The sequence below is a fragment of the Zygotorulaspora mrakii genome, chromosome 5 (assembly GCF_013402915.1).
Source record: "Zygotorulaspora mrakii chromosome 5, complete sequence".
Lineage (NCBI taxonomy): Eukaryota > Fungi > Ascomycota > Saccharomycetes > Saccharomycetales > Saccharomycetaceae > Zygotorulaspora > Zygotorulaspora mrakii.
In genome coordinates this window covers 558,755-573,942 of record NC_050723.1, presented here as the reverse complement: position 1 = coordinate 573,942, position 15,188 = coordinate 558,755, and the positions used below count along the sequence as shown (strand labels likewise).

Here is a 15,188-nt window from a genome sequence, read left to right as displayed (position 1 = left end):
CTCTAATGTACCTTTGAAGACTGAAGTTCTTCATTTCGTGATCTATGTATATTTGAAACACCTCCAGTATTTTCGCTTAATACTCTTTCTCTATAATAATTACTAGATTCAGAGTGGTTTTCAGTTCGAGTGCCTCTTCTCTTAGCCTTATGGCTTGCTTTCGAAATATGATTCAAAGCTTCGCGATTTGTATCTCTTGTACAACTGAGTACATCTTCGACAACTTCATCGATTGGAACTTTGATAGTAGACACCCTTTTTGCGGATGCACTCGATGAATCATAAAAATCATCATACACTTTGCGTCCCGCAGGGCCTTTCCTGGACCTCCTTCCAGAACCAGCATTGTTGGATGTGTACTTTTTCTTACGTTTCACAGCAGACTCTGGAAATGTCGAAAATATGTCAGCAGAATTGGCACGATGTAACTCTTCGATGATCAAGGAGTCTTGAGTCGCTTTCGATGAAGGATCATTATTAGTTTTAGAGCTGTCATCCAAAATTGAAGTGCTATCTTTTTGTTGCGAGCTTGAACAGGCTTTGGAAAGTTTCTTATCGTTACAAGACATGTGATATTCATCAAAGTCTTTGAAGGGAGCTTGCGCCATAATGGAAACTCTTTGCTTCTTCCCTTCCTCGATGTCTTTGAGATAATCCAGTAAACCAAAGGATGCACTTAAACCATCCTTCTGGAAATCCTGAGAAGTCTTTACCCGAATATATTCCGCTTCTAGAGCGTCAACTTTCCATTTGGCGTTTTGAATTTGCATTTTCAAAAAAAAATTCAAAAAATCTTTCTTATAGGCCTTATTGTATTTAGAAAAAACGGGCTCTCGATAATGTGAAGGAAATTTGGAAATGTCCATAACATTATTTACTGATTCTTTCAAGTCACCTTCAGGAATTTTTAGAAGCTCATTGATAGTGAATGATTCTCCGTGGGGAATTGAGTTTGTGTTAGAAGGGGTAATACAGCTCATATCAACTTCTTTTCTCATAACATGATCGATATCGACAGCCGAGAAAAAAGCGCAGTTTTGAGACAGATCATCAATACCCAATTGTTCGCAAAATATGGCTCTTGTCCATATATTGCTAACTTGAAGGGCCATAGCAGCCCTGTACTTATCTTTATCAGCCACCAAATATCTTATCTCATCATGAATAGAAAGGCAAAGGCGTGCATCTATGTTGTATTTCGTTATCAAATAGTTCATGGAGCAAATCAACAGATGCAAGTAATCCACACCTGACGATTGGATTGTCCAGTTAATTCTTGAAGGTAAAAAGGAATTTGTACCTAAATTCTTCTTCAGAAGAGATGCAGTAATCCCGCATCCCAGAACGGGTGTCCTAGGCTCGTCTTGCTCAGCAATACTTTCCAGCTTATTGAACAAAATCGATTCAGATCCACCATACCAAAATTTCTTGAATATTTTAGATCTTTTTGTTTTACCTTTTGTACTCTCGTAAAGTTTTTTTGCCGTATCTTTTGCTTGTTCCTCTGTCAGAGAGTGATTAAACCTCTTCAGAAGCTGAGCTGCAAATTTAACCCCAGCCCCATATATTCGGCCATAGTTAAAGATTTTTGCCTCATTACGAGTGCAACCCAAAATTTCAGCTGTTTTGGTATGAAGGTCAGTTCCTTCATTTTTTGTTCCTTCTAAACACATCCAACCAATTGCTGTTCCGCCATGAATATTGAAAACGGAATCACCCACCAATGAAGCAATCCAAAGTTCTTCGCTATCTACATCTGCACCAACAAAGCAGTATCCATCAGGTGCTTTCACTTGAGCTTTTAGCTCTGAGCCGACTCTATTAGGTTTTGCATTTGATGCTGTTAACCATGTCTTTTCCACTGCTCTCCTTGTAACAGTACCCATTGGAATGATTCCGGGTATGATAATACCGAGATCCTTCTTGCTCTTCAGAGATTTGGTAGAGCTGAGATCTTTGAACTGATTTGGAAACCTATTCTGTGGTACCACAAATTGTGACCCAATGCGTTCACGACTTGACATCCAGTAAGAGCCAGATGAGTTCATGTGAAGCGCTTCGTGGGCAAGATCAGATTCAGATGACAATATTCCCTTTTCAAAAAAATGAATGTATGGCTTACTTAATAAAGTGGTACAGTTGAATTGGGGACCGTTTGGATGGGGGACCTTGAATAAAGCCCGATTTTTATCTACCGAAGAGCCTACCCCACTGATACTCTGCAAATAATAATCAGTGGATTCCTTGCTAGCAATAAAATAATTCTTATTCTTGAATTTCTCCACCATATTGACTGGAACGGGAAAGCACCAGCCATCGTTATCCGTCCATACACAAGGATAGCCTTCCCATGATAATCTGAAAAATATTGGGATACTTCTTGATCTGATTGTTATTGATGGTCTTGTGGCTGTTTTATTCTGGAACAGAGATCTGTACCACTCTGGAAGGCCAGGAAACTTTTGATTTTTAGCTGGGGTACCTTTTTTGGTTATTTTTGTCGGTTTAACTGTCCAGTCCAATTGACATAACCACGGGTCATTCTTGATATAATCCATACTTTTATCATCATTTGCTAACTTTATTGTACGTTCTATAATTTCAATGATTTTGTCTTCAATTTTTTTTTTAGATTCCTGGTATATTTTTTCACAGCGTGTAATATAGTCGTTCCATTCACTATGGCGAGTCGGTAAGATACAACTACTTAAAAACCGAAGAGCTCCAAAGGAAACAGGGTGAGGGCATTTCTGTAAGAAAAGAGGCATTACTTTGTCAAAGACTCTACTTGTTGTCTCAACATCTGTAGCACAGTAATTAACCAAATGATTAAAGTTTTCGACAACAATATTCCTATCTGTACTGCTAAAAAAATTTCTAGGCTCCTTATCCATTCGAATGCCACAATGGAAGAATGCAACATCGCGTAACGAGTTCATTGCCGAAACGCCTAGCCATGGATCATCCTCCAGGTTTTGAAGTAATGCTTCAGAAGAACTAGGATCGTGTTCACTAGCCAGATCTACGTCATTTTCAGTTTTTTTTCTTTCATCAGAATGAAATCCCAAATATTTTTTAGTCTTCATAAATCTCGGTCTTTGTCTGGAACAAAGACCGGACGAAGCAATATGCAACGATTGTGTATCAATGAAAAAGGCCTTTGAATTTTCAAAGTTGTATTCCTCCAAGACACGAGCTCTATCATATGCTACGTTGTGTCCAATAACTAGTCTCGATTTTTTTGTTGTATCCATGGGAATCAAATGTTCAACAGAATTATTGCCACAAATGTACGGCGAACACCATAGATACCAGGCTTTGCTTGTCACGGCTACTGCGAGGGTCGGATAAGGAGAAATCTTATACAATGTCTCCACATCGAAAACCATTGTGTCTTCTAGGGGCCAACCAACATTTTCTGGCGCTTTCCCGGGTTCATACCTCGTCCATCCAGGTCTTTTTATCCATTCGGAAGGCCTCGCAACTAAGCTCGTAAATTTCTTCAGGGCCATTGTCTTGTACGGTTCGGACGCAAAATGACCTAATTTCTGAAAGTGTTCGTCCAAAGAAGTGCCTTGCAACTTGGGTAACTCAAACGAAATGGGCTCTGTGATGCATGTCTTTTTCCCTAGTAGGTCGAAACTACCGAGTGACTGCTTCGCGAGATTGACCAACGTCCTTTTTTTCTCAGGTGATAACAAATCCTCCCTCTGGCTATTCTTCTTGTTGCCGAAAAGCTGCCGGTGAAGCGACTCACTGAGATACTGAATCCCCACCGGATTAATTCTTGGCGGCTCCTTAAAACCCCCGACATATTCGTCTGCCGCCGCGCTCCCTGTGCTTCCAGCAGTACGCGCCTTGGTAGAATACCCGCGGTAACGATACAGTCTAAGACGGTGCTCTTTGCCGGCTATCATCCTCACATGGCAGATTTCCCCATCCCTAGCCAGGGCACCCACTTCTGCTGCGAAAAACGATCGTACCTTGCAATTTCTCATCAATCGTTGTTTTTGCATTGTATACTCCCCCAGAACACTCACCAAGGTACCCGTAATATAGCCCCAACTCCTCTAGTACCTCCAAATGTTTCCATTGTTCTTTGATGTACCCGCTGTTGTTTTGCTTCCCTTTGTTTACATGATGGCTTTTTGTCCATCAAGCACCCAAATGCGGGTTACCCCATCCAAGTTCGGGTAAATTTTTCTGAGATTTGTTTTTACAGCCAAATGCTGGAAAGTTGTAAGGTGACAAGAGAATCGAATAAAACCCCTTTGAAAGTAGTTCTGGGGCTGCAAGTTGAGCATCAGTTGCATAGATATATTTCTCTGGTTAATTAGACTAGTGCTGGTGTTAGTCTACAATTTTAGAGAATTGGAAGCGTCGCAAGAGAAGTGAAACTCAGAGAATAAAGTAAAGGCAAGTGTGATTCAGGATGGCATCGGTTATTACTTCATTAACACCAAACCAGGTGAATGATGAGTTGAACAAAATGCAGGCGTTCATCAGAAAGGAAGCTGAAGAGAAGGCAAAGGAGGTGCAATTGAAGGCCGACCAGGAGTACGAAATTGAAAAGACTGGAATAGTTCGTAATGAGATTAGCAATATTGATTCTAATTTTGAGGACAAATTGAAGAAAGCTTCTCTGAAACAGCAAATCACAAAATCTACTATTGCGAACAAAATGAGATTGAAAGTTTTGAGTGCTAGGGAGGAATCTCTAGACGCTTTCTTCGAACAAGCCAAGAAGGAATTGAAAAACTTGTCTAATAATGGTAAGAAATACAAGCCAGTACTTCATTCATTGATTCTAGAGGCCTCATTGAAGTTGTTGGAGCCTGAAGTTATTGTTAAAGTAACAGAGAAGGATAAAAAACTGGTACAATCGCTAGTTGATGATATTGCCAAGGAATACAAGGAAGTGGCTAATAGGGACGTTGCCATTGTGATTTCGGATGAAACTTTGGATAAAGACTGTGCTGGAGGTGTTATTGTTACCGATAAAGCAGGTAAAATTGACGTCGACAATACCTTGGAGGAAAGATTGAAATTACTGAGCGAGGAGGCTTTGCCTGCCATCAGACTAGAAATGTTTGGACCTTCAAAGACAAGGAAGTTCTTCGATTAAGAATTTTTTGTCCTAGAAAGAGTCCAACTTCAGTAGTTGTTAAGTACTTAAGTATGAACAAAAAAAGCTTGATAATCTTATTTGAGAGAGTGTCTTTTTTTATGGTTTCTGTACGTTATGGCAAAAAGAGCGAGTGTCTTCGCTAGTTTTGTTTGCCTCCAATGCAGTGAGAAAAAGCCAAATTTAGTCAAAGCCAGCCCCAGATATCCAATAGTTGATTAACAGTGGAAACTTCGATCTGTGGCATTGCTCGTAACGGTAATGAGATGTACATTGCTTCGACGTTTCCAGTGCGCAAACGTAACGAATATAAAATGGCTTAATTTACGAGCTGTGAGAACCATTACCAGAAGAATTTCCACCTATGATCCAACAAAATCCCCACTAGCCTTACCGCGACAGAATAATCAGTTGCTATCGCTAAAGCCAATAACACCAAGTGACGCATACGTATCATGTACCGTATTCAATGGGAGAGGTGATGTGACTGCAGTGTCAGAAAAATTCCCAAAATGGGCCTTTTTGAGAGATCATTCACTGTATCCCCGCGATCTTCGAAAAATTGATACCACTGCGATTGATATTATTCCCAGTATAATTGTCAAGAAATCGTGCATAGTAATCAATATGCTACATATAAAAGCGCTCATCGAAAAGGATCGTGTATTTGTATTCGATACTGTAAACCCTTCAGCGGCAGCTAAATTAGGTGTCCTCATGTATGATCTGGAATCAAAATTGTCTTCAAAGGATAACAGTACGGGGAGCTCTTCAATACAATTTTATGAACACAAAGCCCTAGAAAGCATGCTTATAAATGTAATGAGTTCTTTGGAGACTGAACTTAAACATCACATGAGTATTTGTGGCCATATACTAAGTGAATTAGAGAATGAAGTCAACAGGGAGCGCTTGCGAGATCTGCTCATAAAATCAAAGAATTTAACTTCATATTATCAAAAATCCTCATTGATTAGGGATGTTTTGGACGAACTACTAGAGAATGATGACGACTTAGCCGCGATGTACTTAACAGTGAAAAAGGAACCTGAAGAAGACGATTTTGCGGATTTAGAAATGTTGCTAGAGACTTACTATACTCAGTGTGATGAATACGTACAACAAGCCGAAGCCCTAATTCAAGATATCAAATCTACCGAAGAAATCGTCAACATCATTTTAGATGCAAATAGAAATTCTCTCATGCTTTTAGAATTGAAAGCTACAATATACACGTTGGGATTTACTGTTGCCACAGTAATTCCAGCTTTTTACGGCATGAATCTAAAAAACTTCATAGAAGAAAACAACTATGGATTTGGTGTTATTGTTTTTGCATCCATTGTAATGGGACTGTTTGTCACGGGTGCAAACTTTCGTGTTCTGCGGTCTGTTACGAGACTGACGATGCTAAATAACCATACTGGTTCTCAATCCTTACAGCATAAACAATTGGCATCTAAATATGCAGAGGAATACATACCATCATTATGGCAAAGATGGAAAAGTTGGGCTGGTGTAGTGTGGCATGGGAAGTCTCGTTCCATGAATTATGGTCAGGGTAAAGAAGATAGAGATGTAATCTGGAGGTGGCTATTGGATGATGAAAAAAAATGATATCATACTATTCAGCTTGTAAATAGATTTTCAAAATCATAACGGATAAAATCATTCTTTGGGTCACTCAAACAGCTCGTTTTTTTAGACGATGACGGGATCTTGCAACCAAAAGGGCTTTCTTGGTTCGAAAGAGCAAATTTATGGCACAAAACTGCTTCGATTATATTTTTTCGTGCGGTTCTACGACTCAAATTTATACATTTCTACTTTCTTTTTCTTTATAATTTGGTCCCGTAAACACCTGAATTCGTAAGAAAACTCACATAGGGTCATCTTACTTGCAATTCGCATTTCACGAGTAAGTGTGCTCAGCGATCTCCAATTACTTGCTCTCAATACTGAATTCGCAGAACATAATCCGACATGTGGTAAAAGTTATTATAGCTCTGGTATTATCGATCTTCACATTTGAATCTGTATTTTTTTAGCGTCACATTCTTATATCTCGGAAAGCCGCGAGTTAATTGTATGTAGAAAAGGGAGTGTGCAATAACCAAAAGTCAACTTGCAATTCAAATAGAGGAAAAGCGCCATTAAGAAAGTCTTGTTTCGAGGTTTGTATTGACGTGTACCTTCTCCTGACTTCTTTTTTCCTCCCAAAGCACCATAGATACTTATACGAGGGTATAACGATTATAAACTGCTAGACTGAGAAGCTTTTGAGACACCTAGCACAGTTCAAAACCTCCACAATTGTGATGCTTGCGAAGGCTGCGGCAAATGCATTGGCACCTACAATAAAGGGAGCAGTTTTTCTAGATAATAATGATGTTAAAATAATTCAATATAAAGCAGCTCTTTATAAATTAATTGAAATGTCCAGATTGTTGAGCGTGCTGCAAAAAAATTTGGAAAAGCCATCAGGGAGCACAATAATACCACTTATAAACTACATTTTAGTGCTTTTTGAAGGACCATTGTTCAATGTACACCCTGTTATGAGGAAGAGATTTCAATTGCTTTCAACGTTCAAAATTAGCAAAGTGGCACATATAAATCCAGCATTGAACACTGCGGATACGCCCATTTCATTTACATTATCTACCGTTGATGAAATTGCTGACTTTCTGCCAAAGTATATGTACGATAGAGGACTACAATTCAAGCTTTTGGGTTGCTTGCGGAGCTTGGTCAATAACGCGAGCACCTTATATGAAAGAAAACTGAGGCAGATTCAAATCGAAAGAAACTCTAGACGATCGACTGATTCACTTGGGCGACCTGTTCCTTTTGAGGTAGGCTCTATTGAAGATATTTTGAGACCAAGAGAATCGAGTTTATGTTTAGATTTGGCAGTATTAATAAACAACAGGGAGGAAGACACTTCTATCGTTTCCATGCATAAATTGCAAACTCAAGTATTGAGTAAATTTGTAATCTCATTTAACACCAAAGTTTGGCCAGTATTGAAGAATTACTACTTACAACTGAAGAGGTTTTCCTTGGCCAAACCGACTTCACCAATAGCTATGAGTGAATTACCGTACTGGGAACATAGTCTTCATCGAATATATGCACTGCTTCTAAGATCATTGAATATTCTTGCTATGTGCCTGAGTTTGGCAAGGCAGATATATTATTCCAATAAAACCTACCTTAATGCGCTAAGAACAAAACTCTTGAGCGAAAATGCATTCGCCTATGAAGAAACTTTGCATAAACTCGAAGTCATGTGCTCATTACCTGAGGTTCAACAGACAATGTCAGAGTTACTTATATCCCTCAATAATTTCTCAAAACCGGGCTCAACACATCATGTGCATCCAAAAACTATAGTTGAAATATACCAAAATGTTATCGCTAAAGTTATTCCTATCATCAGTAAATTATTTAATACTCTGGAGACATTTTGTACCATGTGGAAGTTTATAGAAACCAATCAAGCAGCTTCTAGACTGTTCGAAAACAAGACTGATGATGCGCTGAATAAAATGCTGACAGAGAGACTGGCAGTTGATAAACTAAGCCACGTTGAGAAGCAAAAGAAATTCAGAGGCCAGGTTTCTCCATCGCCGTCAAGTAGCAACAGTTCATCTAGGGGATCTCTTACACGAGCTGTGGGGAGTAAATCTGGTAATTCCTCTACAGTTTCTGTGCTATCAAGTACTGCAAGCTCGCCTGGCAAAGTATCTCCATTAATGGCGAGATCAGAATCTTTAGAGAAGAACGCGTCCAAATTCTCGATTTATAGCTCCCCGCAAGTTTCAAGAAGGGGCTCAATATCTGAGAGTCGAACTTCAAACTATGCTAGCATAATTTCCAAGACATCTTTCGAGCAAAAGAACTTCACGAAGTCGCCACTTTCGAATGCCAAGCGTATCGGAAGACCACGGTCTTCATCTTTGCAGTCGCCCCTGGATGATAAGCGAAACTTACATTCTCTATCATCAGCTCAATCCAGATCCAGCTCGTTGCAAGCGGAGGCTGCTGTCAATCAAAAAATTGTACAGAGTACGATGAATCAGGCATCATTAAAGAGAAGTGAAATGACTGATAAAGAAGTAAACGGCATCAAGTCATCACCATTGCAGTCCCAAAGGAAAAGCTCCCCTCAGAGTATTACAACCAGAGACATGAATAAATCTGGGACAGAAGTAGATCTTGAAGGCATTATATCATCCAGAATCTCCTCATTATCTTTCAACAAGGATGAGAGTGACGGATTGGACGAATTATCAAAGCAGAGCCTAGATGTCACTGAAATAGATGATGATTCATGTGGGGAAAGTGAAGAGATTTTTTGCCTCAAGAAAGTACGTTTCAGTGGTGTTCCTCCCATGTCGTTAGATGAAAAAAGGTCTCCGACAAAAAAAGGTTGGTACAAAAAACCAGCGGTTCTGCATTATCCTCCACCACCTACGGCTATTTCTGGTCAGAAATATAGATTGCGCCAAGAAGGGATGGCATTCAAAACAAGTTTGAGAGACACTGGTTCAGACCCAAAAAAAGTATTCACGACAATGAGCATGGACGTGTCGCCAACGAAAGAAACTGCGGCACAGCGACTTACGTCTAAATTACGTGATAAGCTTAGGTGATAAACACAAGATAGACATTGGTTCTTGAGTCTGCGGTAAAGCCATGATATGCATAGATATAGCTATAATCTGTATATGTATAGCTTTTATGGAAGCATGCATTGTAGGTCTTGTCCATTTCTCAATAGATGTGAGCAGCGTGAAATCCGTGGGTATTTCATATTTACTGACATATTTTGCACAGATCATGTTTAACAACAATAATTCAAGCTATTATTGCCGTTCCTCATCTGCAAAGTAGTTTATATAGGCATTCTATGATTCGTAAGTATAAAACGTTTCTAATGATATTTGCGTTGATTAAGTTCTTCGCCTGTAGAAAAGATAGTCGGTAGAATCAAAAATACAAACGCAAAGTAGAGCTACAGGCATACCGGACTTCTCAACTTGTAATGTCATTCACCTCTCTGCTTCCATCTCCAAAGCATTCAGAAAGTGAGCAGTCTAAGGAGGCCACCCAGACTCGAAGAAACCAGGAACACGTGCTGAATGCACTAGTTCACCATGATAATGAATTAATTAAGACTATGCCGGAAAGTGATACCAACCTTGACTCTATTGTAGCTCAAAAACTTACCTTTCAGGATATAATCCCCATGCGACAACGAAATTTCAATCTACATATACCGAAGCCATCTAGCGAAGATATTGAAGAGGCATACAGGCGTACCAAGAGAGTTTTCGAGAAAGTGCTGTCAAATCATCTTCAAAAAAGGTCCACAACCGTCAAAAGCTCAAAGGAAATCAACGACAGTGCTTATGAGTTAAGATACGATACGGTTCAGCCTTCCGGAGCGCGTCGAACAAGGATCTTAACTGTTGTAGATCAAGCCAAAGACCCTTTACAACCGAATACGATAAAGGCAACCAAAGTGGTAGCTCCAACCGATGAGGAAGATATCACTCCGATTTTGCATAAGACGTTAGGTACGGATCCGGCAGAGATATTATCAAAAGAGGATCGTGACATGTGGAAAATTCCAGCCGCAATTTCAAGCTGGAAGAATCCAAAAGGTTACACCATCGCCCTAGAAAAACGTTTGGAAATGGATGGAAGATTTAGCTCTGAACAGTTAGAGGGTCACAAGATCAGTGATGGATTTTCGAAACTTTCAGCTGCTTTAGAAAGCGCTGATCGGAAGGCAAGACAGGAAATCAAACTAAGAGCAGAGGCCAAGAGACAATTAGCTGAAGAAGAAACCATAAAGAAAGAAGAAAGGTTGATGAGTTTGGCTCGAAAAGCTCGAGAAGATCGAGAGCAGTATAGAAACTTACACAATGCTATCAGTAGTCATTCACCGGAGAATGATAATGAAACTCAACGAAACTTTTCAAGGGAAAAACGCAAGCAAGAGCTTCAACACGGGATCAGAAAATCCAAAATGAGCACAGCAGATAGGTTGCGAGAGCTCGCATATTCACAGGGTAGAGATATTTCAGAAAGAGTAATACTGAGTGCTGCTAAGGTAACTGAATCAAAAGAAGCAAATTATGATTCGAGGTTATTTTCAAAAGGCGCGAATGCCCAAGCTAAAAGACATGAGGAACAGCTTTATGATCAGCCGTTATTTGCGGGACAGAATAGTAGTGGGATCTATAGGGGCAATCTAGAGCAAGTGAATAGTACTGGCTCAAGCGCAGCACAAAATTCGGGAATTGGTGAAACCATCCATTTCACGAAGGCCGATAATGACACGTTATTGGAGAGTACAGAGAAGAAAGAAAAATGATATCGTCTAGTTATCCTGTTATTTAGTTATTTCTTGTTTATCAAGTAATGGTAATATACATATTATACTATTATGCCTTAAGCGCTCACTCTTGCTCTTCATCTTCACTAATACAGGTGAAATCATCAACTCTGCATTCGTAATCTTGCTTTATAATTGATAAGAGCCTCTGGTTTCTCCTGCAAGAGTATTCCTCAATTTTTTTGATTGTTCCGCTGACTTTTATTGGATTCACTATGACTCTGTCTGTATTTGAGATTTTTTTCATAAGAAACAGGGCCATTACCAGAAGATCGCAGTCCTCCCGGTGACATCGCAGTATACCGGTAGATGTCATGTTTGAAAAATATTTGACTTGCAGCAAGGATGAAACCTTCCCTAAACCATAGTCTCCAAAATTGAGTTGAAGGGACTTCCTTATCTCTTGTAATAGCGTTTTGCTTGAGATATCTGGCGGTGTAATTTGGTGATGACGTAGAAATATGTCCTTTCCAGTTTCTAAACTCGAAGTAATGCTATCAGTGCCAGTCGGATATACGATTTCGAATAGTATATATCGACTTTTCAAACGAACCATTGTGACAATACCATCTCATCCAATGGCTACTACTTTCATGTTTGACTAAAAGGATATTCAGATCAAATTTTCTCATATATGAAAAACAAAAAAACAATCGCTTCAAAGATATGCGAAGGAAATTCTTATTAATTATACAACATATTTTTATAAACAGTTCTCTAAATATTCAGCTTTTCTTTGAATAAAGATTGCACCTCATCAATTGCTTTTTCAACACCATCTGCTTTTGCACTCATTCCTTGAAAAACGTTTCCTTTACCACCGGCTTTACCACCAATGGATGCTGACACTATTTTTCCAAGTGATGGTCCATCAACGCCGCACTTGAGTGCATCATCGGATATGTAGCAACCGTGTGCAATTTTTCCTTCGGGATCATTACCTGTAAACAGATATATCGACTTATCCTTTGTAGAAGACTTTATGTAATTAATTGCTTCCGTGATAGCTTTAGGGTTTGCTGATATGTCAATATGCTTAATGAAGAAAGATGAAGCCTCATTCTGAGAGAAGTATTCTTTTACTTCATCCAAGGCTCTCTTTGTTTCTTGCTTTGCTTTGGCTTTTACTTCATCTTTCACAACTTTGTCGATCTTTGTAAATCTGCTCTTCAGTTCATTTTTGGTAACTGTCGAGATTGAAAGCTGACCCAGCGTCACACCAAGTTCTTTCAAAGTTTTCTCCTTAACAGGTGAAAAAGGTAGTTTCTCGGCCTCAGTTAATTTCTGTGCAAAGCGATCCGCGATTCTTTGTGCCTCAGAAGCTTCAGACCCGGTTACAGCAACAATTCTTCTGATACCTTTAGCAATACCACTTTCTTCTAGAATCAAAAACTCCTTGATGTCACCTGTTTTTACAACATGAGTACCACCACAAAATTCAATGGAGTACTTAGACCATTCCTCGTTAGATGGATTAGCCAAAAGATCATCGATAGGTTTGCCGATGGAAACGACGCGGACAGGGTCTGGATATGTTTCACCAAACACAGCACGAACGTTATAAATGGATTTGGCAAGATCCAAAGAAACTTCTTTGTAGTAGACTCCCAGGTTTTGTTTGATCTCCTTGTTGCAAATTTCTTCAACTTTGCTTAATTCTTCAACAGTAACAGCTTTTTTGTGAGAGAAATCAAATCTTAACTTTTCAGGTGCAACAAGAGATCCTTTCTGGTCAATATCATTCCCCAGAACAAGTTTAAGAGCGTGATTTAAAATATGGGTACCGGAATGATTGTTTCTGATTGGGAAACGACGCAATTCATCATATGAATTAATAATCTTGTCGCCGACAGACAATTTACCTTCCTCCAAAGTTCCGGTGTGCAACACGTATCCATTATACAACTGAACGTTCTCGACTTCAAATTCTGCAACGTCGTCAATAACAAGCTTACCCGTGTCATATTCTTGCCCACCTTGCTCAGCATAGAAACAGGTCGCATCCAAAATAACACCATATTTCTTTCCAGGTTCAGTAATTTGATTAACAAATTTGCTGCCGTCAAACAATTTCAAAATAGTAGCCTCGACATTTTCGGTACCATATTTAAAACTGTCGTCTGTTTTTGCTACTTTTTCCTCATTCAATTCGGATATATCGTGAACGTTCAATTTCAACAGATCTGAATTGTCTTTCTTTCCCCCCCTTTTGGACGCTTCGTAAGATTCTTGTTTTGCTTTCTCGAAACCTGCAGTGTCGATTTTTAGTTCTTTTTCTTCCGCCATCAATTCAGTCAAATCTACGGGGAATCCGTACGTGTCGTATAGTCTCCACACCTGCTTTCCGTCCAGAGTTTTGGTACCTGACTTAGCAGCTGCATCGGCGTACTTCTCGAAGAGCCTTTCACCGCGATCTAAAGTTTTGGCGAATGAAGCTTCCTCTTCATCAAGAATTTCAAACAAAAAGGCAGGATCTTTTGCAATTTCTGGAAAAGTTTCCTTTACTTGCTCAATCAAAGTTGGAGATAGAGAGGAGAAGAAATTACCTATTGGGTAATTCATGTACTTACGAACATAACGAGCACCTCTTCTTAAGATACGTCTTAAAACATAACCCCTACCTTCATTATTTGGGACACCACCATCGGCCAAAGCAAATGTCAGAGTACGAACATGATCAGCCAAGACTCTGTAGGCAGTGTCAATTCCGTCTACATCATCTGAACCAAATTTACCTGTATATGGCCTAACACCAGTCAGTTCTTGAATTCTCCCAAATAATGGAGTGAAAACATCAGTGTCATAATTGGATCTACAATCTTGCAAAACAGATACCAAACGTTCGAATCCCATACCTGTATCAACGTGTTTAGCGGGTAGTGGTCTTAGAGATCCATTTTGCTCCCTGTTAAACTGAATGAACACCAAGTTCCAAACCTCTAACACATCGGGATCATCTTGGTTAACCAATGATGAAGCATTTCTGCCGCCAATTCTATCGTAGTGAATCTCAGAACATGGGCCGCATGGACCCTGGTCACCCATTTCCCAAAAATTGTCCTTAGCATTTCCAGGAAGAATATGATCCTCTGGAACGCCAACATTCTTCCAGAGCTCAAGCGCTTCCAAATCTGGTTCTAGGCCAAGTTTAGAATCACCTTCGAAATAAGTGACGTATAATCTTTCAGGTGGGATTTGATAGACCTTTGTCAGTAAATCCCATGCATATGCTATGGCTTCTTTCTTGAAATAATCGCCAAATGACCAATTCCCCAACATTTCGAAAAAAGTGTGGTGATAAGAGTCTCTTCCAACGTCTTCTAAATCATTATGCTTACCTCCGGCTCTGATACATTTCTGTGAATTATAAGCACGTTTTAAAGAAGCGAAGTCCGATGCGGGATCGACGGTTCCAAGGAAAATAGGTTTGTACTGGTTCATACCGGCATTCGCAAACAGAAGCGTAGGATCGTCATACGGAATCACAGGAGATGAACGAATATATCTGTGTTCTTGTTTATTGAAATAGTCGAAGAAGGTGTCACGAACTGTCTTTGCAGTCCATTTTTGCTTGCCGCCAGTGGTCATATTGGTCTTAATTGGGCTGAATGGTCTTTTAAAATGACAGAAAATATTGAGCTTGGAACGAAAGGC

General features: G+C 39.6%; 7 protein-coding genes across 7 annotated transcripts; 4 read left to right on the top strand and 3 right to left on the bottom strand.

Moving 5' to 3' along the window:
* Positions 1-2: 2 nt before the first annotated feature.
* On the bottom strand, positions 3-4,016 carry MIP1 (DNA-directed DNA polymerase gamma MIP1; the record flags this gene model as incomplete). The annotated part of the gene is made up of 1 exon (XM_037289017.1): positions 3-4,016. The coding sequence occupies one exon, from the start codon at positions 4,014-4,016 to the stop codon at positions 3-5; it is 4,014 nt and encodes a 1,337-aa protein (XP_037144912.1).
* A 416-nt stretch (positions 4,017-4,432) lies between these two features.
* VMA4 (H(+)-transporting V1 sector ATPase subunit E) lies at positions 4,433-5,125 on the top strand (the record flags this gene model as incomplete). The annotated part of the gene is made up of 1 exon (XM_037289016.1): positions 4,433-5,125. The coding sequence occupies one exon, from the start codon at positions 4,433-4,435 to the stop codon at positions 5,123-5,125; it is 693 nt and encodes a 230-aa protein (XP_037144911.1).
* A 261-nt stretch (positions 5,126-5,386) lies between these two features.
* On the top strand, positions 5,387-6,742 carry MRS2 (Mrs2p; the record flags this gene model as incomplete). The annotated part of the gene is made up of 1 exon (XM_037289015.1): positions 5,387-6,742. The coding sequence occupies one exon, from the start codon at positions 5,387-5,389 to the stop codon at positions 6,740-6,742; it is 1,356 nt and encodes a 451-aa protein (XP_037144910.1).
* A 701-nt stretch (positions 6,743-7,443) lies between these two features.
* Positions 7,444-9,783, top strand: GIP4 (protein phosphatase regulator GIP4; the record flags this gene model as incomplete). Its single annotated transcript, XM_037289014.1, has 1 exon — positions 7,444-9,783. The coding sequence occupies one exon, from the start codon at positions 7,444-7,446 to the stop codon at positions 9,781-9,783; it is 2,340 nt and encodes a 779-aa protein (XP_037144909.1).
* Positions 9,784-10,175: 392 nt separating this feature from the next.
* PRP45 (mRNA splicing protein PRP45) lies at positions 10,176-11,513 on the top strand (the record flags this gene model as incomplete). The annotated part of the gene is made up of 1 exon (XM_037289013.1): positions 10,176-11,513. The coding sequence occupies one exon, from the start codon at positions 10,176-10,178 to the stop codon at positions 11,511-11,513; it is 1,338 nt and encodes a 445-aa protein (XP_037144908.1).
* An 85-nt stretch (positions 11,514-11,598) lies between these two features.
* Positions 11,599-12,090, bottom strand: POP5 (RNA-binding protein POP5; the record flags this gene model as incomplete). The annotated part of the gene is made up of 1 exon (XM_037289012.1): positions 11,599-12,090. The coding sequence occupies one exon, from the start codon at positions 12,088-12,090 to the stop codon at positions 11,599-11,601; it is 492 nt and encodes a 163-aa protein (XP_037144907.1).
* A 161-nt stretch (positions 12,091-12,251) lies between these two features.
* Positions 12,252-15,122, bottom strand: ALA1 (alanine--tRNA ligase; the record flags this gene model as incomplete). The annotated part of the gene is made up of 1 exon (XM_037289011.1): positions 12,252-15,122. One exon carries the CDS (start codon positions 15,120-15,122, stop codon positions 12,252-12,254), a length of 2,871 nt encoding a protein of 956 aa, XP_037144906.1.
* Positions 15,123-15,188: the final 66 nt, after the last annotated feature.